This window comes from Tiliqua scincoides, chromosome 9 (assembly GCF_035046505.1).
Source record: "Tiliqua scincoides isolate rTilSci1 chromosome 9, rTilSci1.hap2, whole genome shotgun sequence".
Taxonomy (NCBI): domain Eukaryota; kingdom Metazoa; phylum Chordata; class Lepidosauria; order Squamata; family Scincidae; genus Tiliqua; species Tiliqua scincoides.
The window spans coordinates 33,598,732-33,626,558 of NC_089829.1; the positions used below are offsets into that span (position 1 = coordinate 33,598,732).

The 27,827-nt window shown below is 45.0% G+C and overlaps 1 protein-coding gene across 1 annotated transcript; it reads left to right on the top strand.

Annotated features, from left to right (window-relative positions):
- Nucleotides 1-4,646: 4,646 nt before the first annotated feature.
- On the top strand, nt 4,647-27,827 carry SHCBP1 (SHC binding and spindle associated 1). The gene is made up of 13 exons (XM_066637964.1): nt 4,647-4,869; nt 6,619-6,801; nt 7,429-7,544; nt 9,387-9,595; nt 10,282-10,374; nt 12,791-13,024; nt 13,707-13,875; nt 15,012-15,132; nt 19,739-19,870; nt 22,087-22,205; nt 24,613-24,699; nt 26,089-26,230; nt 27,066-27,827. Exons 1-13 carry the CDS (start codon nt 4,647-4,649, stop codon nt 27,383-27,385), a joined length of 2,148 nt encoding a protein of 715 aa, XP_066494061.1. The 3' UTR covers nt 27,386-27,827.

Consider the following 27,827-nt stretch of genomic DNA (forward strand, 5'->3'; position numbering starts at 1 on the left):
AAGGGGGTGTTACAATAAGGGGGAAAATAGCCACATGTCACCAGTCACGCTCCAGTTTAGAGAATTCATGACTCTTATGAAGTCAAAATAGCCTTTTGGAATCCGTGTTGACAGCCCTTGAAATTGCAGTCGTTTGCTGCATTGCATCTCAACACTATTTTCTTTGAAAACAGGCGTCAGTTGTGTCTGCAAATTGTTTTGCTTTGTTTAATGCCATGAAAGCTGTTTTGAAAAAGAGGGAGTCAACAGGAACAGTGTAAGTATGTTTCAGAAGCAAGCCTTGTTGAGTAGCAATTATGACTTTGTCGTACAAAACAAAGGCTGAAGGGAGCCAAGGCCGGGCTACTGGAAACCAATAGGGAGATCTCTGGTACATCCACCTCAGGAAGGATTGATGGTCTAATCATTTGAATGCAGTGCCTTCTTGAGTCTATTTAATGAGATCTCTCATTCTGTTCCAAGAATCATGAGCAGCATTGTGGTTTATTGGCAGAGATACTTAATAAGGCTGTTCATTGGAAAAACAAATTACCGGACAGTGATCAGACCACAGAACCAGGTTGTCTGTTTCCAAAGCAGGAACAGCATCACTAATGATAGGTTATTATTATTTTTTTAAAGATATACTGCATTAGGGAAAAACTAGTACTTCCAGAGTTGTGGTGTTCTGTAGATGCAAGTCATTGAATGAATGAAATGAAACCTGCAGTCGGCCCTAGAGTCAAATGTCAGAAGGCATATGAAAGACTGAGTCTCATTACGAGATTTAACTATACAAGACAGTCATGGTCACAAGTTTGTAATTGGCAATAAGAACCTCTTAACAATACTAAGGTAACAAACCGTGTAGTGTCATTAAAATTATTTATCTTGTTGGAGTCCTGCTGTGACGGCGCCAAGTCTCGCTCTACTTTCTAATTAAATTGGTTCTTGCTCTTCTTCTGGTCAACCTGCTCCAGTTTGGCTGCATCTTTCCTAAAGTGTGGGGCCCAGAACTGGACACAGTACTCCAGTACTCTGCATTGGTCAGACCTCACCTGGAGTACTGTGTCCAATTCTGGGCACCACACTTTAGGAAGGGTGCTACAGCTAAGCTGGAGAGATTTCAGAGAAAAGCAATGAGGATGATCAGAGGCCTGGAGCCCTATGAGGAAAGGCTGAGGGATCTTCAGCCTGGAGAAGATTGAGAGTAGTGGCGTAGCTAGAGGGGGTGCAAAGCACTAAGTTTTGCCGGGATCCTCACCTTGGTGTGCAAGCGGCCCTTCCCCCTCCCCTTTGGAGCCATTCTGGGCAGGGGGAGCATTCCAGGTGGGAGGAGGCATATGCCTCCATTTTGCTCCCCCCCAATGGCTCTGAAGGGGAGGGGGAGGGGCCGCTTGCACGCTGTGGTGAGGCTGTCTGCAAAACTCAGTGCTTTGCACCCCCTCTAGCTATGCCACTGACTGAGAGGGGATATGATAGCGCTGTTCAAATACCTGTCATATGGAAGAAGGGGCAAATGTGTTCTCAACTGCCTCTGAGATTAGAACTAGATCCAGTGGGTGCAAACTGCAAGAGAGGAGAGTCTGGTTGAACATCAGGGAGGAATTCTTGACAGTAAGGGCAGTTCAGCAGTGGAACAAGCAGCAACACCGACATATTATGTTTGTATTACACTTTTCTTGCATGGTGGAAACAAAGACATTATAGATAAGATTCCCATTCAGTCTTGGTAACTCCTATTTAATATTCATTTTATTTTCCACATTTTTCCTGCCCTTCTTCCAAGAAGCTCAGTGTTGTACATAGTTTCTTCCCTTTGTCCTCACAACAACCCTGTGAGGTAGGTGAGGCTGAGAAATAGTGACTGACCCAAGGTCACCCAAGAATCTTCAAGGCTAAGCGGGGTCCCTTGGGACGGGGGTGTCTCTCTGAACAATATAGCATGTCCAATCATAAATGGAGGCCGCAATCCTCTACACACCTACCTGAAAAGAAATCCCACTGAACTCAAGCAAGCTTACTCCTGAGGACACATGTCGAGGATGGTACTGGGAGTAGTTTCCATTGCAATTCTGTGCAAGCTTACTTAAGGGGAAGCACCGCTGGACTAAGTAGAACCTCCTTCTCCCTTGATGCCCGTTACACCTGGAACTGTCTTCCATAGACCTGTGCAATCTGTCTCTCTCCTTCAAATTTCTCCTGAAAACCCATGAAGTTTCTTCCATGAAGACTTTGGGACAACCATTCAACCCTCATTCCTTAACTGGATCAAATGAATTTTCTTCCCCCATTTGCCCGTAATCTTCTTCTAATTGTTCAACCCAGTGGTGTAGCTAAGGGGGTGCAGGCCGTAGCAACTGCACCGGGCAACAGGTTTCAGGAGGGCAACAACCTGAGATTGACACTAGAGGCCAAAATTGTGAAAACCTTGGTATTTTTGAATAATACCATCATGTTATATACCATTTGATGCGGAATTTAATGCAGAGTGCAACAAAACAAACCACTTTGTCCAATTATCTCCGTTCTAGCAAACGTTCTAGCCAAATAACCAGAAAATAAAAACACAGCTGCATTATGTAGCAAAAACTGGATTTTCTTAACTCAAAACTGACCAATGAGACTGATTGTTCTGAGAGCCAATTAGGTGTTATGATACAGCAGGGAACCAATAAGAATATGGGGGAGAACCTGGGGGGAGGTGGCAGAGCAAGTGGGTGGCAAACTGCTGGGGAGGAGGCAGATTCCCCCCCCCCTTTTCACTTTTTAAAAAACCTGGGTGTGACATCACTTCTGGGGCATCATTTTGAGCTTGGCATTGGGCTACACAATCATTAGCTATGCTACTGGTTTGTCCCCTCTGACTGTTACCTTCCCTGTTTCAATGTTCAGACTGTATGATCCTTGTTATTACTCTTGTTGTTACTTTGTAAAGGATACTGATGGTGCTATGGAAACAATAAAGCATAATTATTCTTATTTTCCATTCTTCAGCACCCCCTTCTGATGAGATCTGTGAAGAAGAAGAATCTACGAAAGAGTGGAGCTACAGCTGTGTATGACAGCAGCAATTAAAGGATTTGCATGGCTGTTTATTTGTACCAGGGAGAAAGAGAATGGATTAATGATGGCATTCAGGATGATTTGAAACGTAATGTTGCCCCCTTGTGGCAATCACAGTTCAGACACATTCCAACTTGGCCAAGAAAGAATTGACAGTTTATGGTTACGGACTGAGCTGCCAATGTGCTTGGGATTGCAACCTTTGCTTCTTTTACAAATGTCCAAACCAGGCTTCCTTATTGATCAGGGCTGTGGCTTGACATTACAAACAGGAGGACAAGGCATATGGACCAAGGTTATTAATTTTTGTGCTTTTAACTCAGCTCTGTTCAATACACAGGACTCAGGCTGCAATCCTATACATACTTACCTGGGAGTATGTACACGGAACAGAATGGGACATACTTCTGAGTAAACATGCATAAGATTGCACTATCAGTGCTGAGGAGACATGCATAGGATTGCCCTGCAAGGCTGCAACCCTAAGCACACTTACCAGGGAGTAAGTCTCACTGAGCACATTCATAGGGTCATACTGCTTGGTTATATCTCTACTCACTCACAGAAAAGACTGAGAACTAAGTATGTACAGCAATGGTTCCCAAACTGTGGAACCACGTGATGGGTCACAACCTGATTTTTGGTGGGTCGCCAAAGCGTGATGAAAGGATCAGATAACTAATGGCCTCAAGCTCTGAGGCTATTAAAAAATCAGATACTGTAGCTGCTAATTACCCTGTAAAGAGTTCAGCTCCTGCAGTTTGCAAGATAGCTGCTAACTGCCTTTCAAGGAGCTGAACTCCTGAAGTTTGCAAGCATATATTCATATAGGGAGATCAATGTTTGAAGGTTTTTTTTTCCTGGTTATTACTACATCTAAATAAATAAATAAATAAATAAATATTATTTCTTTCTAGATCTCCTTTGTTAAAAAAAAAAAAGTCTGGTAAACTGACAGCCCAATCCTATCCACACTTTCCTGGGAGTAAGCCCCCTTGACTCTAATTGGACTTACTTCTGAGCAGACATGCATAGTTGTTAGGTGGGTCCTGATAGAGTGTTGTTTAAAAAACGTGAGTCCTGATGCTAAAACGTTTGGGAACCACTGGTGTACTGCAATCCTATCCACTCTTACCTAGAAGAAAACCCCACTGAAGACAATAGAATTTACTTCCGAGACAGGCCTAGGCTTGATCTGTGAGCAGAGTTGCAGCCCCACTTTCCTTTAATGGCCCGTCCTGCGCCTGCACTCCTATCAACGGGGTGAGTTCTCCAGAGCTCATCACACACAGGAACCTTATGCACATTTATTCTGAATTAACCGGCCGCAGCTGCCAATCTGCCCACCCTGGCTCTCCGTCCCTCCTCCCCTCGCCGATAGAACGTTGCAACATCGCCGGCTGTCTCAACGTTCCAAGGAGCGCCCGAACCGCCTCCCGATTGGCTCCCGCGGCGTTCGGAGTCCCCTTCGCGGGCCAATCAGGGCTCTCTCGCGCTCTGAGTCCAGGAAGGGAGGCTCGTCGCCCGCGAAGGTTTGAAATTCACAGCGAGGGTTGGACGGGCGGAGCTCGCGGGGGGAGAAGCGGCCGGGTCGCTGCGGGATGGCTGAGCAGGAGCCCGAGCTGGCGGGGCTGGTGACGGAGCTACAACCGGAGGAGGAGGCGGCGGCGGCGGCGGCGGCTCATGGGACCCGACCAGAGGAGACGGTGACTGCCCTCCTGGTGGTGGAGGAGGGCGGCAACGGACGGGAAGAGAAGCCCTTGGAGCCCCCTCCGGATGTCAGCTGCTCTGAGCCAGGGGGAGCCGTTGAAGACCTTATGCTTGGTAAACACTGATCTCCTCTCCAGGGGCCGATCCAGTGATGGGGGGGGGGGGGGGGACGGGACGGACATAAGCACTATCTTAACTCCAGAGCCCAGGTCTACCAGGCCAGTAGACTGGGCTCCTGTCTGGACTTGGAGCCCAGATCTACCTGCTGGGCAGACCTGGCCTCTCTATTGAGCATAATCTCCATACTGAGGTTTTCCTGGGCAGGTGGACCTGGGCTCTCACCTGAACTTGGAGCCCAGATCTACCTGCCAGGTAGACCTAGGCTTCCAACTGAGCTTACGGTCTTCATGGCTGAGGTTTTCCTAGGTGGATAGACTTGGGCTCCTGCCTGGATTTGGCGCCTGTATCTACCTACCGGGTAGACCATTCTACCGGGCTCCCATTCTAACTCAGGCCCAGTGGGTGTTCCCCTGGTGTCTGACTTTGCTTCCACCTGGCATGACAGTTTTGGGGAGCACACACCCATAGCCCCCCCTTGCATTTGCCCATGTCTCTCTTTCACTGCCCCACTTGCAATATTAGCTACCAGTTTGCAGTGCCCTCTAAGCCAGTGGTCCCCAAACATTTTAGCACCAGGACACACTTTTTAAACCAACTGGTAAACCTAGTTGGGTCTTGGTAGAGCAGTGCTTTTCAATCAACTGGCGTGCCATGAATGGTCTGCAGGTGTACTGCGGGGAGGAGTTTGGGGGAGGACAATTAGTAGGGCCATTGGGGGATGCGAACGCCCCCACCAACATCATGGTCTGCCTTGTCCATTGTCAAAAAACTGATTGTGTGCCTGGACAATTTTAGGACCATGTCAGTATGCTGTGAGATGAAAAAGGGTGAAAATTGCTACTGTATCAGGATACACCTAGATTCACCAGACTTTTTAAAAAGGGAATTTAGAAAGAAATAACATTTTATTTATTTATAAGGTGGGGCCTTGGTACTCACTGATTTGGTATCCACTGTTTTGATGCACCGCTGATACTAAGGTTTACCTTTAAATGCCTTGTAACAAGGAAAGAAAACTCCTAAATCCTATTTCCCATCTTTATGCTGTTAAATAACTATAATTTCATTCCATTAGATTCCAGTATGCACCTCATCTAGTGGTTGAATGTGGTATAGTGTCTATACCAGTGTTTCTCAAACTATGGGTCAGGACCCACTAGGTGCGTCCTGAACCAATTTCAGGTGGGTCATTTCAATATTTTATTTTTAATATATTAGACTTGTTGCTACCATGGTATGTGACTTCATTTGGAGAAATGTTACAGACCAGGCTACTATGTATATTCTTTTACCAATGATAGTAAGTGGGACTTACTCCTGGGTAAGTGTGGGTAGAATTGTTGCCTAGAATTGTTAAAAATTTTCCTGCTTGATCTTCTGGTCATGACATCACCTCTGGTGGGTCCTGACAGATTCTCATTCTAAAAAGTGAGTCTCAGTGCTAAATATGTGAGAACCACTGCTCTGTACAGAAGGCAGTTGGACCCATTCATTGATAGACTGTGGGCACAAGCCTAACCAGGTCTACTCAGAAGTAAGTCCTATTTTGTTCAATGGGGCTTACTCTCAGGAAAATGTGGTTAGGATTGCAACCTGTGTTTATTTTTTCTGTCCATGATATTTTCTTGATGAACACTTGCAAAACAATATTTTAAAAAAGTAATGCATGTGGGCAGACATTGTTGTACTGGTGAGCCGTTTTTCAAATGCTGGCATGATGACTTTTCCCCCCGTTAACCAAAGGTGAGGCCAAAGAGAGCGATGGCAGTGAATACGGCAGCTGCAGTGATTATGGGAGTCGTGACAAGCCAGGGACCACCTTGGAAAGGCTGGTGCCGGAGGGGAATGTGTTATTCCCAGATACTTTCAAGACGAACAATCTCTTGTTCTATGAGCGATTCAAAGCATATCAGGACTACATGTTGGGTGAGTGCTGTCTTAGGGCTCAGAAAAAGCACATGGCCCAGCTCTGGAGCGATTGCGCTGCAGTTGGCGGTTGGTGGCCAATAATTCACCAAAGTTTCTAGCTCAGCGATTTTCAACCTGTGTGCTGCAAATGGTCTGCAGGTGTGCTGTGGGAGTTTGGGGGTCATTTATTAGTAGGCCCATAGGGGGATGTGAGTTCCCCTAGCAGTAGCATGGTGTGCCTTGCCAATTGCCCAAAAACTGATGGCAGTTTTACTGCCTTGTCAGTGTGCTGTGAGATGAAGATAGTGGAAAAAAGCTGTTTTCACCCAGAAGCCCGTTAGTCATTTGTGACCTAAAGGAAGCAATGGCCCCATTTTTGTTAAGTTTCCCTCTTGACCTCCTGGAGGCAGTCTGTGTTCGCAACAGGCAGGTCAATGACTAATTTTGCAAGTCTGGCCTAGCCCACCTCTTTCAATGCCCAGTGGTTTGTAAGGCAATCCAGTAATGTAAAACATTTCTGAATTGCAACTGCTGTTTCTCTGCTGGGCAAAGTGCTAATTTAGTCAACAGCTTTCCCTTTGATGTGCTCACCAAAAGTGCTCTTGCTGTGGTGGGTGAACTCATTCTTGATCTTGGTTTTTTTAGCTGACTGCAAGGCCCTGGAGGTGAAAGAATTCACAGCGGAGTACTTGGAGAAGGTCCTTGAGCCATCTGGCTGGCAGGCAATTTGGCGCACCAATGTGTTTGAGGTGCTGGTGGAGGTAAGGGCTCCTTGGGCTCCCTTAGGTGTTTGTTTCCTATCAAACACAGAGCAAGTGGAGGTGCATTTTATAGTTCAGATGTTATAAATAGGAGCCCAAATGGGTTCTGTGAGAGGGACTTTGCTGCACACTGGGGCAGTATGCTTTTAAATAGTTCTGGGTCAGACCAAACACCCATCTAGTATTCCAGTCCCAATCTAGAAGCCCAAAGGCATGATCTGAAGCCATAAGCCCTGCTATTCTTTGCCCCCTCTCCCCCAAAGAAAACCTGGCATCCCAAGGCATAACTGTCTCTGAACCTGGAGGTTCTGTCTAGGTCTCTCAATGGCCACTAGCCTCAATTGCTCTGCTCCATGAATCTGTCTAATCCCCCTGGCTAGCAGCCATCTTACTTTGTGGCAGCTAATTCTTCATTGCCTGAAGAATAAGTCTGAAACATAATGCTAGCCAACATCATTGGGTGACCTTGAGGTCTAGCAGCTTAGGGCCCAATCCTATCCAATTTTTTAGCTTTGATGTAGCCATACTGCAGCCCTGTGGCAAGGGAACACATGTTCCCATACCTTAAGAAGGCCCCAGTGACTGCTTCTCCACTACAGGATGCAGTGCTGGCACAACTGCACGAGCACTGGAAAATTGGATAGGTTTGGGCCCTTAATCCAGTGCTAGTTTAAATGCTGTTGTCCAGTTCTTAGCAATGAGATGTCCTGCCAAATTGAATTTTGAGCCCTGCAGACATAATTTTGTCCTAAGATAACACCATGTAGATATACTTGATATTTGTTTTTTGAGCTTTTAGAAACAGAATTCTCTTATAAACATCAAGATTTTACTATCTGAACTAAGCAAGATAATTGTAAAGCGCATTAGCAGGCATATGGTTTACAAGAACAGAGATGAAAGAAAACTGGTGAGAGTGTAGAATACTGACTGGTAACAAATGTCAAATGTAAGGATTCTCATATTCCTGTTGGACAAAAAAAATCTGAATTTTTTTAAGTGTAAGAAATAAAATGATACCATGGTGCATAAATAAGACTGTGGTTTAATCATTACCCCATGGAACAGCCATTTTCAGGTACTCTGCTGTGGCACAGTTCAGGCTGTGGTGTGCCTGAGTGGTCCACAGTTGTGCCACAGGAATTTGGGGGAAGGTCATTTATTAGTAGGGCCAGTGGGGGATGTGAGCCCCCACTGGCAGCGTAGTGTGCCTTGACAATTTTAGCGCCTTGTCAGTGTGCTGTGAGATGAAAAAGGTTGAAAATTGCTGCTGTAGAAGGTAATCTCTTGTGTAAGTTTTTTTTTGGGGGGGAGGGTGGCTTGGCCTCTTCCTTTTTTATTGTGCTAGAGCAGGGGTGCCCAAACCCAGACCCCGGGGACCACTTGCAGCCCTCGAGGACTCTCAGTGTGGCCCTCAGGGAGCCCCCAGTCTCCAACGAGCCTCTCACCCTCCGGAGATTTGTTGGAGCCCGCACTGGCCTGACGCAACTGCTATTAGCATGAAGGCAACTGTTTGACCTCTCGCGTGAGCTGTGGGATGAGGGCTCCTGCCACTGCTTGCAGTTTCACGTCTGTGATGCAGCAGCGGCAGCAAAGGAAAGACCAGTCTTGCTTTGTAACAAGGCCTTTTATAGACCTTGAGCTATTGCAAGACCTTCGTTCATTCATATAAGGTCATCTTTAATATATTCATTTATGTAAACTTATGTAAATTTATTCAAATTTCAAATGTAAATTGATTCTTTTTTCCCCATCCCCCGACACAGTGACCCTCCTGCCAAAAACTTTGGACACCCCTGTACTAGAGAATAATGTGCCACTTATTTGTTGCTGTAACACTAGGTTGTCGATGTGGAGTACTCGACTCTGAAGGCCGTGGTGCGCCTCAGCGAGCCGTTCTTTTGTGAGACGCAAGGAGAGGCCTTCACCCTGGAGTGCATGCAAGAGCTTTTGGAATTGAAGGAGCATCAGTTGCCGTTGCAGGAGCTGTGGGTTGTATTTGATGAATCGGGGGAGTTTGACCAGACGGCGCTGGCTGTTGAGCATGTCAGGTAGACTGCACTGGCCTGTGGGGGCAGGGAAACCGATTGGGCTGCCTGAACTAAATACATTGGCTCAGTCATGGAGTGCTTTAAGTAGCTAGCTCTTAGAAGCTGGCTGCGCTGACTGGCCCTCCTCAATTGGTCCTAAGGCCCAGAAACTCTGCATGGCCTAAGGCCCAGAAACTCTCTTCTGATTGGGATACCACAAGTCCTGCCTCTTTGAGATAGGAAAGACCTGCATCTAAATGGCAGCTTACAAAAGGATCTCTGATTTCCTGACATCTCCATGTAGGGTTGGGAAAGATCCCTGTCCATATTCTAACCATCCTCTTCTAAAATCTCTTGCCTTCTAAATCTTCTTCTGAAACCATCTAAGATAATGGCCATCGCTACCTCTTGTGGTTATGAATCCCATTGAATTATGCATTGCATGTTTCATAGGAGATGCCTAGGAACCCTCTGCAATGTGGAGAGGTTCCTCACCAGATAAGTCAGTGTGCAAAGTATGAAAGCCACTGATCTAGTATATGGAGGCTCAGGGAGACTGAGATTGATATTCTATCATGGAGGAAGATTCAGGAGTCTGAGATGGGTTGCAATGTTTTGGAATGCGTTCACTTTTAATCTGTGTGCAACTATAACTCTTCATCAGCAAGGTCTGAAGGAGTCATTGTTTAATTTGGTCTGTGTTGAAGGTTTTTCTACAAGCACATTTGGCGGAGCTGGGATGAAGAGGATGATGACGACTTTGATTACTTCGTCAGATGTGTTGAACCTCGGCTCAGATTGTGAGTGCTTGATAAAAAACATTTTTGAACCCCTTAGAGTTGAATGCTACTTGGGTGGCTTCTGTTTGAAGCTTTCAGTGGGCTATGTGTTGTGTTGTGCTTGAGGCACTGAAGGTTTCTGACATAGTTCTGGTGCACAGCAAATGTGGTGGCTTGGAATGTTCTTTTGTTCAAGGATAAAAGGAGTTGCAGGCTGGCTTGTGTGGGGGAAGGAGCAGCTGTCAGTTTGGCTAGGTTTAAAACCTCATACAGGATAGTTTGGGTGCCAGGCTGTTGAGGATCCTGGACCAGTGCTCTGTGTTGGACCTCTCCACAGTGCTCTTGCTTTCTCTTGGAGGGTGCATTAGGTGCTGCCGCTCTCACTAGTATTGAGGTTCAGGAATTGCTGTGGGCCTCTTGGCCATCACCTTTGGGTGGCTTTGGGGTGGGGACAGGGATGGAGGCACAATAGTAGAAAATATAAGACAGAGAGGCCAAAGGCAAGAGAATGCCGACTAGGAAATGGCTTGAGTAACAGGAATGTTAAGGAAGTATATAGTGGTTCCACCTTAACTGCTGGCTTGGCATTCATGGATTTGGGTGCCTGCAGATGCGGAGCCCACAGCTGGGGGGTCTCAGAAGATGAAGGAAGGCAACCTCATGGAAGGCACTTGCCCCTCGGCCCCCCCAGTAATTGCATTATCTGCAGAATTTGGTATCGGCGGCGGGTGGGAGTGTCCGGAATAGATCCCCTGCGGATACTGAGGGCGCACTGTACTTGGAAAAGGACAGAGGAGACAGGGACTGAATTTGTGATGGGTAGTGGAGATAAGGGGAAAAATAGGGTTGGACCAAAATGAAACAAGACTCACAGACAGGAGGGCAAATGGACTTGTAGTAGGTGTACAAAGTTTGCTGGACAGGGAACTGTGGACCAAGGAGTCAAGAGGTGTAAAATTCTTGGTCTGGATCCTGACAGAAATTCTGCCAATTCCGCTGTTGCTGTGACCCTTGGGGATGATGAGAACTAAAAGGCAGCAAGAGAAAGAGAGAATAAATTCCCTAAATCAGTGTGAATTAACAAGTCCTTTTTTTTTTTGGCTGCAAGTAGTTTTAAAATAAAGGATTTTTTTTCTGTCTTCCCAGTTAATTTTTTTATTTTCAACATCTTGCTGAAGGGAAGGAGTTTATGGAGATGTTCATCCCATGCATACCCCATGTAGTCCTCTAGATGGCACTGCAAAACTGAGTGTGGAATTTCATAGGCAAGAAAACATTTTAAATTCTAGCCTTGCTGGAATAAATTCAGATGCTAGAAGTCCCTCTGGGATGGCTCAGGAACATACATCTCAGTGAAATAAAGCTGAATTTTGTTCTCCTTTTCCCAACTGTTTTTGCAAAGTTCGCTGTAACATCCCCCCACACTGTCGATTTCTGTCCCTGGGGCCTCATAGCCAATGACTCTGCCCTTAGATAACTATGATAAACAAGTCTTTGGCCAAATTCCCATTTCTGGCTCTACTGTTCTCTGTCGTTGTAGAGTGTACAGTAGACCATACCAAAATATTTGACTTTTAGGACACATGGGAACCTAAGGAGATCCTTGCTGTAAATGTGCAAAATTTGCTAAATTGGCACGTACAGACGAATGAGAGAAGACAACAGAATGATACCTGTGTAAAATAAAAGGGGAACTTCTTCTCATAGAGAGTGAGACATAATCGGTTGTTCATAGATAATACTCATGTGTTTGATTTGCTTTGGATGCTCTTAGCTTTCTGCAAACCTTTCTGTGCACGTTCTGCATTCTTCTGACCCGTCGCTGGATCAGACCGATGACTGGGTAGTCTTGGTCTTTTTCCTGTTGTGGACAATTCATTGTGTGTGGATTGTCCTTCCACTGCTGATCCCTGATGATTCAGTGACATACCATTGGCTACCATGGTTGAAGTCAATCTGTTGGTAGATTCATTTGTCGAAAGTGGGCTGAACAATGGCAATCGCCTTACCTTTGCCATGGCTTAATGATTTATTGTATGAAGTATTTGTCTTTTGCCTGTCCTAGACCTAGAGTACATCATTTTCATGGTGTGAACCCATGTTCAGTGGGAAATATGTTCAACTTGAAACACTGCAGTTGGAACTAATTATACTGAACAACTGGGAAGGGACTGTGACTCGGGGCATCTGCTGTGTATGCCCAAGGTCCAGGTTCAATACCTGGCATCTCTAGGTTACAGGGAAGAAAAATTCTTATCAGAAACATTGGAGAGCCATTTCTGGTCGGACGATACCAAGTACGGTGGACCAATAGTCTTAAAGGCAGCTTGCTATGATCATCCTAAAATTAGCCTGCAAATGGCCTTGGTTCAGGGATCTCAAACCTATTTGAGATTTCCTTGGCCCTCCTCTTAAACGCCCCCTAACTGAATTTCAGATACTATGACATCCTTGAAGAGCGCGTCCCCTCTGCACTCATTGAAGAGTACCACAGCCTCGTCTCCCAGTGTGAGGAGCTCTACCGTCAGTTCCTAGGCCTCAGAAACAGCCTGTCGGGCAGCGATTCCGACTCTGAAGCGGAGAATGTCTCTGTGGTGGAAGGGATGAAGCTGTACGACAGGATAGAGCACCTGAAACAAAAGCTGAAGCTGATTGAAAACCCTCTATTAAGGTAGATATTAGGTGTGTCAAGGGGTTTAGTGATCGAAGGCCATGACTCAGTGGCAGAGTTCTGAGACAATATGTCCAAGATTCAACCTGTGGCATCTCCAGATAGAGCCTAGACTGTCCATAGTGGTTCCCAAACTTACCATGGTCATTGCACACTTCTTTTATGGCAGCCTCTTTCTAGCTCTCCTTGGTGCCATCATATTGGATGGTGCATGAAGATGGATGTGCCATCTTGGCTTGCACAGGATCCCGCTTGTGTGGTGCCAGGAGAGCTGGGAAAGAGAGGTCACTGGGGACATCCCACGGTGCCCCTGTGGGTTCAGTTTGGTAATCACCGGGTATAGATAATATCCATAAGGAGCAATGGCCTGATTTGGGTGGGCTTCCTGAGTTATTGGATGACTCATTATTCTGCTATTCAGCTGAATGTCATCCTGCCATTTAGAATAAAATAGAAAATGTTCCTGGGAAGGGTATTCTTAGCTGGGTCTGGGACCAGGCATGATACAGGGATGCCTTGTTGCTTCCCCTCCTTCTTTGTTATGGCAGACCTGTCTCCCCATCTGAAGTGCAACTTTGGGCTTTCCTGATTGGCCTTGGCCAGCCTAAGTGTACCATCTATCTATGGATTTTATGTGGTTAAGGATGCTGGAGACTGAAGGGCTAACTTGTTCTTATTGAAGGTATGTGTTTGGGTACCAGAAGCACTCTGGCTTCCAAGCAAAAGGAGCACGCCCGTCCGGTACCACGATCACCCATGTTGTGTCTACCACCATGATGTCAAGCCTGCTGCAGTGTCTGCTCCGGGACAAGCTTTCTCAAGACCCTTGCAATGGAGAGATAGAAATACAGGTACGTGAGCCTGAAATGGACCAGGAACCTCACTTCTTGCCTTTCTTGTCTTGTTTTTGTTCTGCACATGAGACTTTCTGTCGTGGAAAGCAGTTGATGCTTCTTGGCATGCAGGGAATGTAAAACAAGAAATTACACTGGCACGCTTGCTGCAAGTTGTATCGGCTGCAGGTTCTTTGGGAGCTAAGCCAAAACAGTGAAGCTCTATCAGGATGGCAACTTGAAGACTTCTCATTTTTTAATCAAGGTGGGATTGAAAAATGGTCTGCAGCTGCATGTCTAACATGCTGCATTTTGGACATGAGGAGAGTGAGAGAGACTATATCTCAGTAGTAGAGCTATGCTTTGCTGGTGGAAGGTTCCAGATTCCATCTTTGGCATCTCCAGTTATAAAGTATATGGGTAATAGGACTAGGAAAGGCCTGTGCCTTGGAGAATGGCTGCTATTCAATGTAGATAATTATGCATAGATAGATCCCCTTTTTGATGATCCCTAACATGGATTGGCCTTCTTAGCTGCCGCTGCACATTAAGTTGACACTTTCATTGAGCTGTCCACCAGCTCCCCAAGGTCTCTCTCCTGAACTGTTGCAGATAGCTCAGAACCCATATGTGAATGAATAAATAAGGCTGCTTCCAGAGTTCAGTGTGGAAGCTTTTCAGCCACACTAGGCGCTGTTCCAGAACCACCATTCAGAGCGCGATACCATAGTCTTTCAAGACTGAAGGTTGCCAACTATATTCCATAGTTCATTTAAGTAAATGCTTCAAATTCCCTGCCATATATTTTTGGAGGAGAGGGCAATAGTTCATGGCTGAGTAGGTCATAAGGACCTCATAAGGTCCTAAGTGCTCCAAAGGTCTTAAATTTGGTTCTCAGCACTTCCAGCTGTAGCAGAGTAGAGAAGACTTCTGCTTGATCCTTTGGAGGGCTCTTACTCATGAAGCTCAGCTACATGGACTTTGAAAAAGGTATCATAAGTTCACGCATCCTTTTACTTGCATCTTTGAGTCTTTGACACCCATGGTTGAGCTCAGGTGCTCCACAAACTCTGAGCTACCCAAAACAGGAATGATACTGTTTCATTTTTCTCCTTCCCTTCACGAATGAACTTTAGTCTGTTTTTTCTCCCCAGTTCCACAGTGACCTGCTATCTGCTGTGAATACCTGCTATGAAGGGGACAGAATTGTCGTTTGCCCTGGTCACTACGTTGTCGAGGGAATGTTGCATATCGCGGACTCTGTAGCGCTAGAAGGTAAGAGCTTCTGCCTGCTAAGAGGCTATCTGCCTTTCTGTTTAAAAAGTGACGTCTTGTCAGTGATAAGGTAGACGCTGAACGGCAGGTCTTCTTCAGGAATGCAGGTAATGTTACAAAAGGAATAAGCCAGGTCAAGGCACCATCATATACGTACTCCTCAACTCACGAAGAAGACGTTCACGCAGCTAGCTGCTATCAGGTTGCTCGGCTTGCCTATCTCCCAAGGTCGGAGCGCACACTCCCGGCGACAAAGACGACACAAGGCAGAAGTCCTCCACCAAACGCCTCTTTACTATGTACAATATTTACAAGAGCAACAGTCCGAACTGTACAAATGGTACACGAATCACTGATCACACTGACATAGCTTTCGGCACAAAATCCACTCTGCATCTCCCACAACCCAGCTTGCTCCTGCTGGAATATATATGTGTGGCAGCCAATCAGAGAGCAGTAAAATCTGCAGAGTCACTCTGCCTTAGCATGTGCTGCCACACACACACACACACACACACACACACACAGGGAGCAGTCACCTGGTCTACATCACCTGATGTTGCATCATCCTTTCTGCTCCCAGGATGCTGTGCTGGCTTAGTCAGGCCAAGGCTTCAGGCCTGCTACTATTCAGCCAGTAAATTACCTAGCAGTCTCGGGCGTGAACCCTTGACAGATCTGTCCTGTGTTCTACAGGTCATGGTGATGATCACCATTTTAGATGACTGGGAGATAGAAAAATCCATGGAAGCCAAGTTTATCACTGGCTCTCTGCTCCCTCCAGGTGCAGAGGCATGTGCCCTGGTGTGTCTCTGAGCATAGGTTGTTGGGGAGCAATGCTGAGAGAGGGGTAAGCCTACATGCCCTATTTGTGGCACTGTGTGGGGAAATGTATTTTCTGTGCTTGGAGATCCATAAATCTGGCACCAAGGTAAACGAAAGTCTGCAGCCTGAACAAATTCTGCTAGTCTGCTTGTTTTCCAGCGACAGCTGGTTCAGTTTGTATGCCACCTGGCTGGTGAGCAGTTTTTGTGTAGTGGAAAAGTGGAATGTTTTCCTCTGCCCTGCTGTGTGTGTCGTGAAATATGCAATGCAGGTGTGCTGCATTGGGGGGTGTGTGTGAGAGAGAGAATGAGAGAGACTGTTGTTCAAGGGGTTGGGTGTGGGGAAAGACTGTACAAACTAGGTTTACAGCCTAGTCCTAACCAGCTCTCCAGTACTGATGTCAAGGGGGCATGCACTGCATTCTGCTGTGTGTGTGTGGCGTGGGGGGTGGGTGGGAGAGAGCAGGCCTTCTTAAGGTAAGGGAACATTCATTCCCTTACCTTGTGGCTGCATTGGCGATGGAAAGATGGTTGGGATTGGGTTATTGGTCACGTTCAGCCCTCCACGTGGAGCATGTGCTTTGCATGGGCCTGTTCCACCCCCAAGTGAAGAGGATCACCAGCCCAGTAAGTTCTTGAATTGGGAATTTGTTATCGATTGATTTCAAGAACCTTTATTGGCATTGAAAGAATTTGTTATCTCTTCTGCTAGTGACAGGGAGCCTGAAATTGCTTCCACAAATGCCTGCATGATTCTGATGTTCTTGCTTCTTTCAAATCTCTTCTTGGAACCTATTCTGAAGAATTTGGCACAATCCCTTAGCCCCCATACTGAACTGTAAGCAAGCCTAAGTATGTGTAACTGCAACAAATACTTGTCTTTCCCCCATTCCTCCTATCCTCTCCCCTCCTTCTGTCTACTGAGTCAAAATGTATCATTTATTCAGTGAATATATGCATTGCCTTGTTAAGATTGACCCTGCCAACTGGACAAAGAGGCACCTTAAAGTGATGGTCCTCATATATTTAGTAGGCAGGGAGAGAAGATCTATTAGAATTTTTCCCAGTTTGAATGTCACCTCAGCCACACTTGGACAAGCCACTCCATCTCAGCCTCAGTCTTCCCCATCTGCAATATGGGGAGGGGGGGTAATCATTCATATTCTCCTTACAAGGTGGTTGTAAGGATAGCATCAGAATAAAGCATGTGAACCACTTTGTGTGCTCGGAACATGCTTTGTCAATGTTAAGCATTTTTTCTTTTATAATGTCTGTACCAATGACTGTTTGCTGGTGTCTGCTTGTGGCTTTATAAATACTGTGAGCTATCCAGGAACTGGGAACCATCTTATTCTTTTGGCTACATTCCTTGCACCTTTTCCCTGAAAGTAAGTGTCATTTGACAGAATGGGACTTACTTCTGAGTAAGCGTGCCTAGGATTGCACTGCAAGTTATAGAAACAGCTTTGATTTTTTTTGGTGAAAAAGTGGTATATAAGTTCAAATAAAGCACTTAAGGTGGCTTTTAGATTTAAAGATAAAAAGTGTGTTTTCTGAAAAAGCAGAGTTGTCTTCAGGCCATTGGTTGCTGTTTCAGAAGCATTGCAACCTCTTTGGGGCAGTGACCTATAGTTGGATTACCATGTAAAGCACCATGAAGAATAACGGTCACGTGAAAAAAAAAATCAGGGGCTATGTAACCCACTAAAACATCTGAACATTGGCAGCATTTGTCAGCCCTCCTCTCTGAGTTGATGTTCTGTAAGTGCTTTCTGAAGCTTCGTAGCCCACGGCTCTTATACCAGGACTCAACTTCAGAACTTGAATGCGGCTCTCTTGTCCCATGAAGCTGCCGCAACCCTTTTTATTGCTGCCTCGTATTTCTCCCAGTAATGCTCGCACTCTAGGGCACTGTGCACCTGTGAAAGTCTGCCAGAAGAGCTGCAGTGCTGCTGTTTAATATAACAGCCGATATATCACCGCAGGGCAGGTGTAGCCGCACGGAGGCGGCTTCTGCCACAGCCTGGATTTTTATCTTGTCAAAACTTCTTAATGGAAAGAAAGCAGAGGGTTTAATTTCCTGCTATTTTGGCTTGATTTCTTTTCCTTGCCTTTTCTTTTCTCCCCCCCCCCTTTTATGGTCTTGTTTTTCTGATTATGATTTTGCTTTCCTTCCCACCTCTCGGATGTTTTCGATTTATATCAACAAGCACGCTGGCATGCAGGAGCCCTGCAGGATAAAGGGTCTCAATAAATTTTGTTATCGGTAGAAGTGAGAATAAGATGGTTTGGGAACGTGGGTGTCGTGTTGGTGTTTTTTTTTAAATGACAGAGCATGTCCTGCTGAAGGGGTCAGGCATATCTTAAGCAAGCATATTAAAATGGATGGGACCAGACATAGCCATGAGCTTTTAAAATGCAAATACTTGTATCTGGTTGATACATGGAGTTGACTCTGTGATTGAAGAAGTGCCAGGAAGCATTATTGCTTGTTAGGTTCTCACCCCCCTTTAAAAAAAAAAAATGATGGAAGCAGTCGGGTGGGGGGGGAGAGAAGCATTGGGTGATATTCTTATTAGGCTGGCTATTAACAATTTTGGATGGGTGTTTAATCATCTGGGAGGTGGGTGTGCAGAGACTAAACAGTTGTGTCTTGGCATAGAGCTTCTGTAGCATGGATGTGGCAGTAGGACAGTGTTGGATCTTGGGTCCTGTGCATATAGAAGATCTTGTGTTCAAATCCTGGCATTGCCAGGTTGGGATTGGAAAGATTCCTGTCTGAAACCCTAGGGAGCTGCTACCATTCAGGGAAGACAATACAGGTGTCTGACGCCTGAACTTGGAAAATACAGATCAGGTATTCTGTAGATGGCATCTTCTCTCCCTCCCCCCAGTCTCCTTGTGAGTAGCTTTACTAAAAAAAACCCCACCTGTCATACTGGGATATTTGTCCTACTTCAGATGAATGTTGTATGATAACTTATTTCAGTAATCTGAAAAAGCTAGTAAAGTGAATTTATATGGCACCTCAGGAATGTGAAACCATTTGAACTGTAAAGTGCTATATAGGTGCCCCTGTCTTGGGCACTTGTAAGTTCTTCCCAGTAATCTTACAATCACCCTGTAAGGTAGGTCAATGTAGTTGTTATGCAGGGAATTCTAGAAAGTGTGTGATGGAAGGTTTATTGGACTAAGTAAATATTCGATACTCCAAAATCGTTTTGGATTGTAAAATCATTGTTCGCAGAAAAATTATGGGTGAAGAACCTAGTGAAGAATCATCCTTTGATTAAAACTAAGTGCTGTGATACAAGGACTTCTTTTGTTCTTATTGCTGATGTCTCCTCCAGCAGAGATCAGAAACAAAGGGCTGTAAAAGGTGGGAATGCAGTCGGCCCTTGGTATCTTGAGGGATCCGTTCTATGACCCCCAGCTGATACTGAAATCTGAAGATATTTAGTTCTGTGGCTGGTGGGGCAGACGACCTCCAACTGCAACTGGGAGGTCTCTGAGCCCTTCTGGCCATGGGTTGGCACCCACGGCTAGTCAAATTCATGGGTGCCGAGCCCAGAATAAGGAGGGCCAACGGTAATCTGTGGCTGCATAGTGTGACTGTGTCAGCATCTGTTTAGCCACAGCTTGACAAAAGAATCTGGAAGTCTCTGCTGTTTCAAGATAGGCATATGGTAAAACTGAAGTAACAGATTACTTACCCTAAGGGTAAGCTCCTGAGCAGTAGTAACTTACCAGTTCCCCCCCCCTTTCTGGAACTTCCTCTAAAGGTTATGGCCTGCCAGATGACATCGTGATAGAAAAACGGGGGAAAGGGGATGCTTTTCTTGAGTGTACGGGAGCAGATGTGAAAATCTCCAGCATGAAGCTCATCCAGCATGATGCAGTGGAGGGCATCTTAGGTAAGTTTCTGGAGCTTCTGATGCTGCTAATGGGTACTTGCCTTTTGCTGATGAATGTAGGATGGAATATATTGAATGGTTCTCTTACGTGAGGCCCCGTGAATGTTCATTTCAGCATAGCTTGCGTAGGAGAGCTTAAAAAATAGATTGTGTTCTTTGGATGCAAGAAATATCTCCTGCTCTTAATCACCCAAAATGCTTAAATATTTTGCTGCCTGAGGCAGCTGCTTCAACAGACCCCACAGTAGAGCCGCCTCTTCTACAAGTAAGTTGCCCCTCTTGGGGGCTTAATGAGATGTCTGCTGCTGCTACCTGCCTGGGACTACAATGTAAGGATTGCCGAGCTTGCTTGTCTGGGACAGCAAAAAAGGAGGACTTATTTTGCACCTAGCAGACTGTTGGGGGCCTCATTTGATTGGCGGGTTGCAAGTTGAGTAGATCCAATGTCCTTCTTTTTAGCTCCAGAGTAGTATAGTGCAGTGGTTCTCACACTTTTAGCACCGGGACCCACTTTTTAGAATGAGAATCTGTCAGGACCCACAGGAAGTGATGTCATGACTGGAAGTGACATCATCAAGCAGGAAAATTTTAAACTATCCTAGGCTGAAATCCTACTCACACTTACCTAGGAGTAAGCCCCACTGACTATCATTGATAAAAGCATAAACAGAGTAGCCTGTTAAAAGTACAGATCTGTAATATTTCCCTCAATGCAGTCACACACCATGATAGCACCAAGCCTAATATATTAAAAATAAAATACTGAAATGAATGGGGACCCACTTGAAATTGGTTCGTGACCCTCTTAGTGAGTCCTGACCCACAGTTTGAGAAACACTGGTATAGTGGTTAGTGATGTATGGGAAATAAGATTTTTGAAAGGCAGGCTATGGAGGGCAGAAGTAATGATAAATAGTTCTTTATCTTTCTACTTAAGCTGATTGAAAACAATTGGATTTTTGCTAATTTCATAGCAATCCATGACTGTAACAAACTAATTATTAAAGGCTGACTTTTTTCTCTGATAGTGTTGCCAAAGCAGAGGAGACTTTTTAAAAAAAAGTTTCACTTTTTTTGTCTAACCTGAAATTGTTCTCCATGTCTATTAATTTGTGTGAGATAAGGCAAAACCTTAAACTATTGATATTTGTCTTGCTAGAACAGATCAACATGTCAGGAAAATACGTACCCATGTTGATATCAAGTTTTTTTCTCCTGTTCATTTTCCCCCCTCTGATCCTAATGGGAACCTTCTCCTCTTCCCCCCCCTCCCCCCCCCCCCCCCGCAATAACTTTGAATTTGACAATAATCTTGTTGGCTGTGCCCTTCTGTCTTTTGGAGTAGGTGATAATTAACATTTCATCATTGAGAGGTAGATTTGAATAACAAATGTTACATGGGCTAGCAAGATTATTTCAGCACCTTTTATGTGAAAATATATTCACACATCCCAAAAAAGGGGGTCTTGGGCCGGAGAAGTTATTAATTGCATGTCCCTAATAAATTACTCTGAAGAATCTTTTTTCTTCCCCTCTCAAACTTTGTCCTTTCATGTAGTGTTGGGCAACAGGAGGCCTGAAGACCAAACCCAGCCCTTGTTGGTCTTCAGCATTGCAGTGATCCGGAGGACCTACCCTTTCCCCTACCCCCACATGCCCTATTAAGTTTTATTTAGCAGACTTGCAGTGCAGCAATTCTCTCAAGGTGTGCTGCAATTCCCAGGAGCACATGATAGAGCCGTCTTCCTGAAGCTCAGTCAGTCTAGTGCTGAATGGGTGACCAGCTGGCAACCCCAGAGTTTTGCCATGCAAGAAAGGCAGGATATAAATGCCATTAAAATAAAGTCAAAGCACAGAATGCTGTCTGAAAACACTGGGAAAAGCCAGCATAGCGAAAACGATTAGTGGAAAATGGCATGGCAGCTGAAAAAATCCAGGGCACTAGTTAAGATATGGAAGACCCGTTGGAAAAAAATCCTTCAAGTGATTCAATGGCTTTTGAATCATGGAACATAAGCATTGGAAGGGACTTTTGGAAGAAGCTGTCTTATGTGCTCTATTCCATCAAGGCTTGATTGGTTGAAACACAAGATAGTCCTTTCTCCATTTCACTCCCTAGAGCAGCAATCTTCATCCATTGTGCTGTGGCACATTGATGTGCTGTGATTGGTCTGCATGATCAACCCAGGATGCCATGCTCCTTTTCTTCCTCCCAGGTGTTCACCAAGGTAAAACTACTCTGGAGAACTGTGTGCTGCAGTGTGAGACGACAGGAGTTGCTGTCCGGACGTCAGCCAAACTTTTAATGAAGAACTCTGACTTGTATGGTGCAAAGGTAAGATGCTAAGGACTAGAGTAGTGTTTCTCAAACGGTGGGTTGGGACCCACTAGGTGGGTCATGAACCAGTTTCAGGTGGGTCACCATTCATCTCAATGTGTATTTTTTTTAATATATTAGACTTTATGCTACCATAGTTTGACGGCATTTAGGGACATGTTACAGATCCATACTTTTTAGCAGGCTACTGTGTGTTTTTTCCAATGATAGTCAATGGGACTTACTCCTGGGTAAGTGCGGATAGGATTGGGAGCCTTTGGGATGTTTTGGGAATTTTTTTAAACAGATCAGCCCCTGCTTGGGAGGATTTGTAGGGTTCATCTTTATTTTAAGTGAATTTATAAACTTATACGTATTGTAAACTTTTAATTTACTTAATTAATTAATTAGATTTGATTTTGTCATATGGAGTGTGTTAAAAACTTTGACACTTCCGGCCATGACATTTCTTTCAGGTTAATGATATCGCTTCTGGTGGGTTCCAACAGATTGTCATTCTAAAAAGATGAGTCCCGGCACTAAAATGTCTGAGAACCACTGGATTAGAGTGTTGGGAAGGAGTAGATCTATGGGTACCCCCCCCATATTTGCAGGGTATAGGTTCCTGCTGCTATTGCAATGCTCAAAACCAGGGATAGCAGCAAACCCTACTCAAATTCCCCCCCATCATGCTCATGACTTGTGTCTCGTTGTTTGCAAATGCTTTGCAAAAGGAAGAACAGGAAGCAGAGTGAGAACCTAGACTTGTAGCTGCGACTCTACGTTTTCAACCTTTTTCATCTCACGGCACACTGACAAGGTGTAAAAACTGTCAAGGCGCACCATCAGTTTTTTGACGATTGACAGGGCATACCGTGTTGCTGGCACGGAGATCACATACCCCAATGGCCCTATTAATAAGTGCCATTCTGCCAAACTCCCACGGCACCCCTGTGGATCATTTGTGGCACACCAATGTGCTATGACACATAGGTTGAAAATTGCTGTGCTAGAGGGAACGTTACAGGAGGTGACAGTGAAAACACTAACAGGAAGTGGACGGACGAGGAAGCAGAATTGAGAACTCCATGTTCACATTCTCACCTCTAGCAGTTATGAGTCTTGGTTCTTGCTGATTGCTTCTTTTTTCAAAACTCAAGGAAGGAAAAGCTTCCTTTTGCAAAGTGTTTGCAAATGAAGAGAGGCAAGTCATGAGGGGGGATTTGAGAACCACAGATTTACTCCATGTTGTGTCAAAAATCAAGCTACCGTCGTCAAGCAATGCTCCGTTTTACAACTTGAATAAACTGGAATCCCCTTTATTTTATGCCTTGCATAGATTTGATTCTGCTAACAGTAGGGAGGGGGAGATAAAGAGTTATGTGGTATCCCTAGTAGAAAATTGCAAAGTCTGGCAGGGATCGAAAGAGCTCCTCAGGCTCAGATAAGGGGCTTCTGATAGCCTAATAAAATTCTAAAATATCAGACTCTTTAGCTTAAGATGAGAATTGAGGTGGTTGCCGTTTTCACTTGAACTCTGAACAGCCTGGGAAATGGCAGGTCTAGGAGGTGGGATCACCTAAACTTTACTGTTTATGAGGCTTTGTGCAGCCTTGTATGTTACATTTGCTTTAGGCACCCTGCAACTTGTGCTTTGCCTCGGTTTTTCGGCTTGACACTGGGCTGTGGAGGCATGCACCAAGGCAGAAATTGAACAGCTGCCCCCACCCCATTTGCTAGAGATGCACCTGATGAATTTCCACTGGATATCGACAAGGCACGGTGCTTCTCCAAAATGCCTCCAATGATAGTAAATGTCCAAGCAGAAATGCAAAAGGTGCAGCATCCAACATCACTGGCTACAAGGTGCACCAGATGGACTTCTGCCTGATGCACTGTGAAGTTATTCATGGTGTCCCAGGAGCAGGCTGCTAAGGGAGTGTGCCACTGATGCCGTTTAATTAGAGGCAGTCTAAAGCAGTTTTATTTTTTCATGGATGGCAGTATGATCCTTAGAAAAGGACTGAAACCAGTGTTGTGTTTTTATTCCAAATTAATACTTTAATCAATTTTAAAGCATTTTTATTGAGTGTAATTACTATCCTATAGGTGTTATATATGTGTTTTTTTTGCCTGTGGCTGTCAGTAGGCAGAGCCACAGGAAGAAAACAGGTAAAAAACACATCACTCACACCCACCAACCCCTGAAGAGCACAACTACATAGTCAGTTACATGAATTAAACTTACAGGAGCCATTTGATTTGCATGAACTTAGGTGGCACCCATGATGTTCAGCAGGACGGTTGCACTGGGTACCATCAAACCATTCTCTGAGCTCTTCTGTTGCCCAGAATTGTTCTATTGGATCTCATCCTGTGCTTAGATCTTATTAACTAATACAGTTTTCCCCCCTCTTAACTGCAGGGTGCTGGTGTAGAAATTTATCCCGGAAGCACATGTACCTTGGTGGGAAATGGGATACACCATTGCAAGGAGGGAATCTTAATAAAAGTGAGTTACACTTTGCATGTTGAACGCCCCAAACATTGCACTTCGGATTGAATACAGCGCAGTAAATGTTTAACTGGATTGAAGATTTTATCCCCCCCCCGTTAACAGGGGGGAATGAATTTGTTAGATTTCTTTTCCTGCTATATCCTGAGAAGTCAGGGTGGCTTTTGATCGATCTCTTTAACCTTGCAACAAGCCAGAGGATGGCAGGCTAGGCCAAGAGAGATTTGTCTATGGCTGCCCAATAAGCTTGATGACTCTGCGCAGAGATCTTTATCTTGCGTATTTATAATCCTGCTCTTCAGCTAAGATTAGCTTGCAAAGTGGCTCTCAGCTATTCATCACCGAACCCAAGAGACTACCCAGCAGCAATAACTAAAGAGCAAACTGCCAAAAAAAAAGACACAAAGGAACGGAGGATGGCACCAGGTAATAAACTGGTCTTAAAGAACCTAGTCCTTAAGATGCCTCCAAGGGCTTCTTCCCCCAATGCTGTTCTCCCAGGCTGAGATGGAATGTTGGAAGCAATGTAAGGGGTGGTGTTGGTCATTCGAGTCATCATCTCAGTCCTCCTTGTGTTTCAGCTGATGCTGCTATTGAAGTGGCCATGTGGGACATTCTCCCCTTGCTAAAATAAGCTGCTGAGCACAGATGGCGTGCTATACCTGATGTTTGTGTCCCGTAGATTGGGGACTTCCTTCAGCTGGGGCAAGATGGACAGCTCTGTTCTTGCCAACTGCAAAAGGAAGGCGGGGGGGGGGGGGTCTATAGGGGATTGTTTTGGATCTTTACTGCAGCCTGTTTGGGGTTCTAGTTTTGAGCTTGTTCTCCTGCTTTTTCACACTGGTTGTCATTAAAACAGCAGCCTTTTGAGTTATACCTCCACCTATCCCTGAACTGCCACTGCTGTTGACTGTGCAATGAGAGCCTTGTACATGTCACCTTCTTGCCCCCTCTACCTCCTTACTTAACTGAAATAACTCTGATTCTGAGAGCAGGAACATCTCTGCCCATCCTCTTCCTGAAAAAGTCAGCAATTTAAACATAACCTGCCTCTCCTGACCTGGAAAAAAAAACAGGAAAAAACCTGATCTATATGCTGAAACAGTAGGAAACAGCCCTGTTGCCTTCAGTGTCCCTTGGAACTGCTATGGCTACACAGACTCCAAAGCTGCACTTTCAACTCAGCTGCTCCTCTAGCGTCAGGCCAGCATGATCAGTGGGTAGAGAGCCAGGCTTAGGATGAAACATCCAAGTTCTTATGGACTGGGTGAATGGCATAGTTCTTTCTCATACGCTATCTCTCTCAATCCGTTGCAAGGCCTTGCGATGTTAGGTGTCTTCCTTTAAAAGTTCCCCTTTTGAAAGATCTCGCTCTTGGCTTTTCAGGACTTTTTGGATGAGTGTTACGAAATTCCCAAGATAACCCTGGTGAACAATGTTGTACACAATAATGAAGGATATGGAGTTGTCTTGGTGAAACCTGCAGACTCTTCCTTGGCAAAAGACGGTGCTCCAGAGAGCTTGAAAGGTACGGATGGCTGGCTTTCTCCATATGTTCAACCTGTGACTTTGCAAAACTGCAAAATAGGATACAAAACGCACTGGAAGTTGGACACACAAAAGGGAAATATAATAAAACGAGAATAAGCATGCTGAGATTTGCAGCTTGTTTTCTGTCTTCTCTCAAATGGTTAAATACAGTCAATTTTCCTGACTTGCAAGTCTCCAAATTTTAGCCAATCAGCACTTCAAAACAGGAAGATTTTTGCTCTGCCAGTGGCCAGCTATATGTGGTTTTTGCTCCAGTCAAAATATCTACTTTGAAGCATCCTGGTGTAGTTATTCTGGAGTTGGACTTAGACCTGGAAGATCCAGGTTCAAATTCCTTCTTGGCCTTGAGTTTCCTGGGTGGCCTTGGGCCAGTCACTAGCTCTTAGCCTCACCTCCCTCACAGGGTTGTTGTACATAATTCCTTCCCTCCTTTTGTCCTCACATCAACCTGAGTTCTTTGGATGAAGGGAGGTATAAAAATGTGAAAAACATAATATAGCCCAGCAGAGAACAAAGGATCCAAGAGTATAGCCAACTAACATGTATAGCCAACGTATATATGTACATGTATAGCCAACTAACCCCCCAAAAGCACTCTTTGGACAAGTCTGCCAAATACAGGAATATGTTTTTAAGATCTTTAACCCATTTTTGCCCATCCCACAGGTGTATGCATTTGGTCCTTGTTTATATGCAACATTGGGCAGAAGTGGCTTAATTTAGAAAGGACCCAGCGCTTGAGAGAAGTACAGAAGGGCAATATATGGATGTGGTCAGTAATCTATTTAATGCCATTTTTGTTTCTGACGCAGAACAAGCGGAAGCTGTCCAGTCTGCTGGTGATATGACTGAGGTTGGGTGTGAAGGCCAAAACAAGCTGGGCGGCAGCAGAGAATTGGACTCCTGCGGAACAGCAGGAGACTCCGCCAAGCACATGGAGGACAATTCGGAAATTGTAAGCGAACTGTCGGCAATATCTCTGAAAAAAACCCACCTGCGAAAGAAAAGACTGAGCAATTTGGGGATCACAGAGGCTGACGATGATCTGATGGCTCAGGAAATGTTTGTGTCCATCACGGGCAATCAGTTCAAGCGAAATGGGAAAGGGAGCTTTGGAACATTCCTCTACTGACTTTTGGGGTGTAGTCTTGGAATAGAAGATTCGTAGCTTGCTTGCTGTGGCTGACTTGATTTAAAGTAGCTTCAGCTCTCTCTGCGCCCATTTCCTTGTTTTGTGCACTTCTTGCTTTAGCACAATTCCAGTGTATTTATTATCTTTTTTTTTTTAGCAGCAGACATGTTGCACAAGCAAAATCTTTATTCCTTGGAGTGAGCTTTGAATCCAGAACCCCAGAGAAGTTTTGTCTGTTTTTGCAGAGTGTATTGGATGGAGATGCTCCTTTTGTACTTGCTTACGTAGATCATTTTTTCATTATAGTATTTATAATATTAAACACCCTTTTTTAAAAAGCGAAAAGTCATAGGCACTAAAGGAAGGGGTGGGTGTTGACCGCATGATCCTCTGTTAACCTCTTAACCACAACTAATAGGAATGCTTGTTTCTTTTGTAGAAT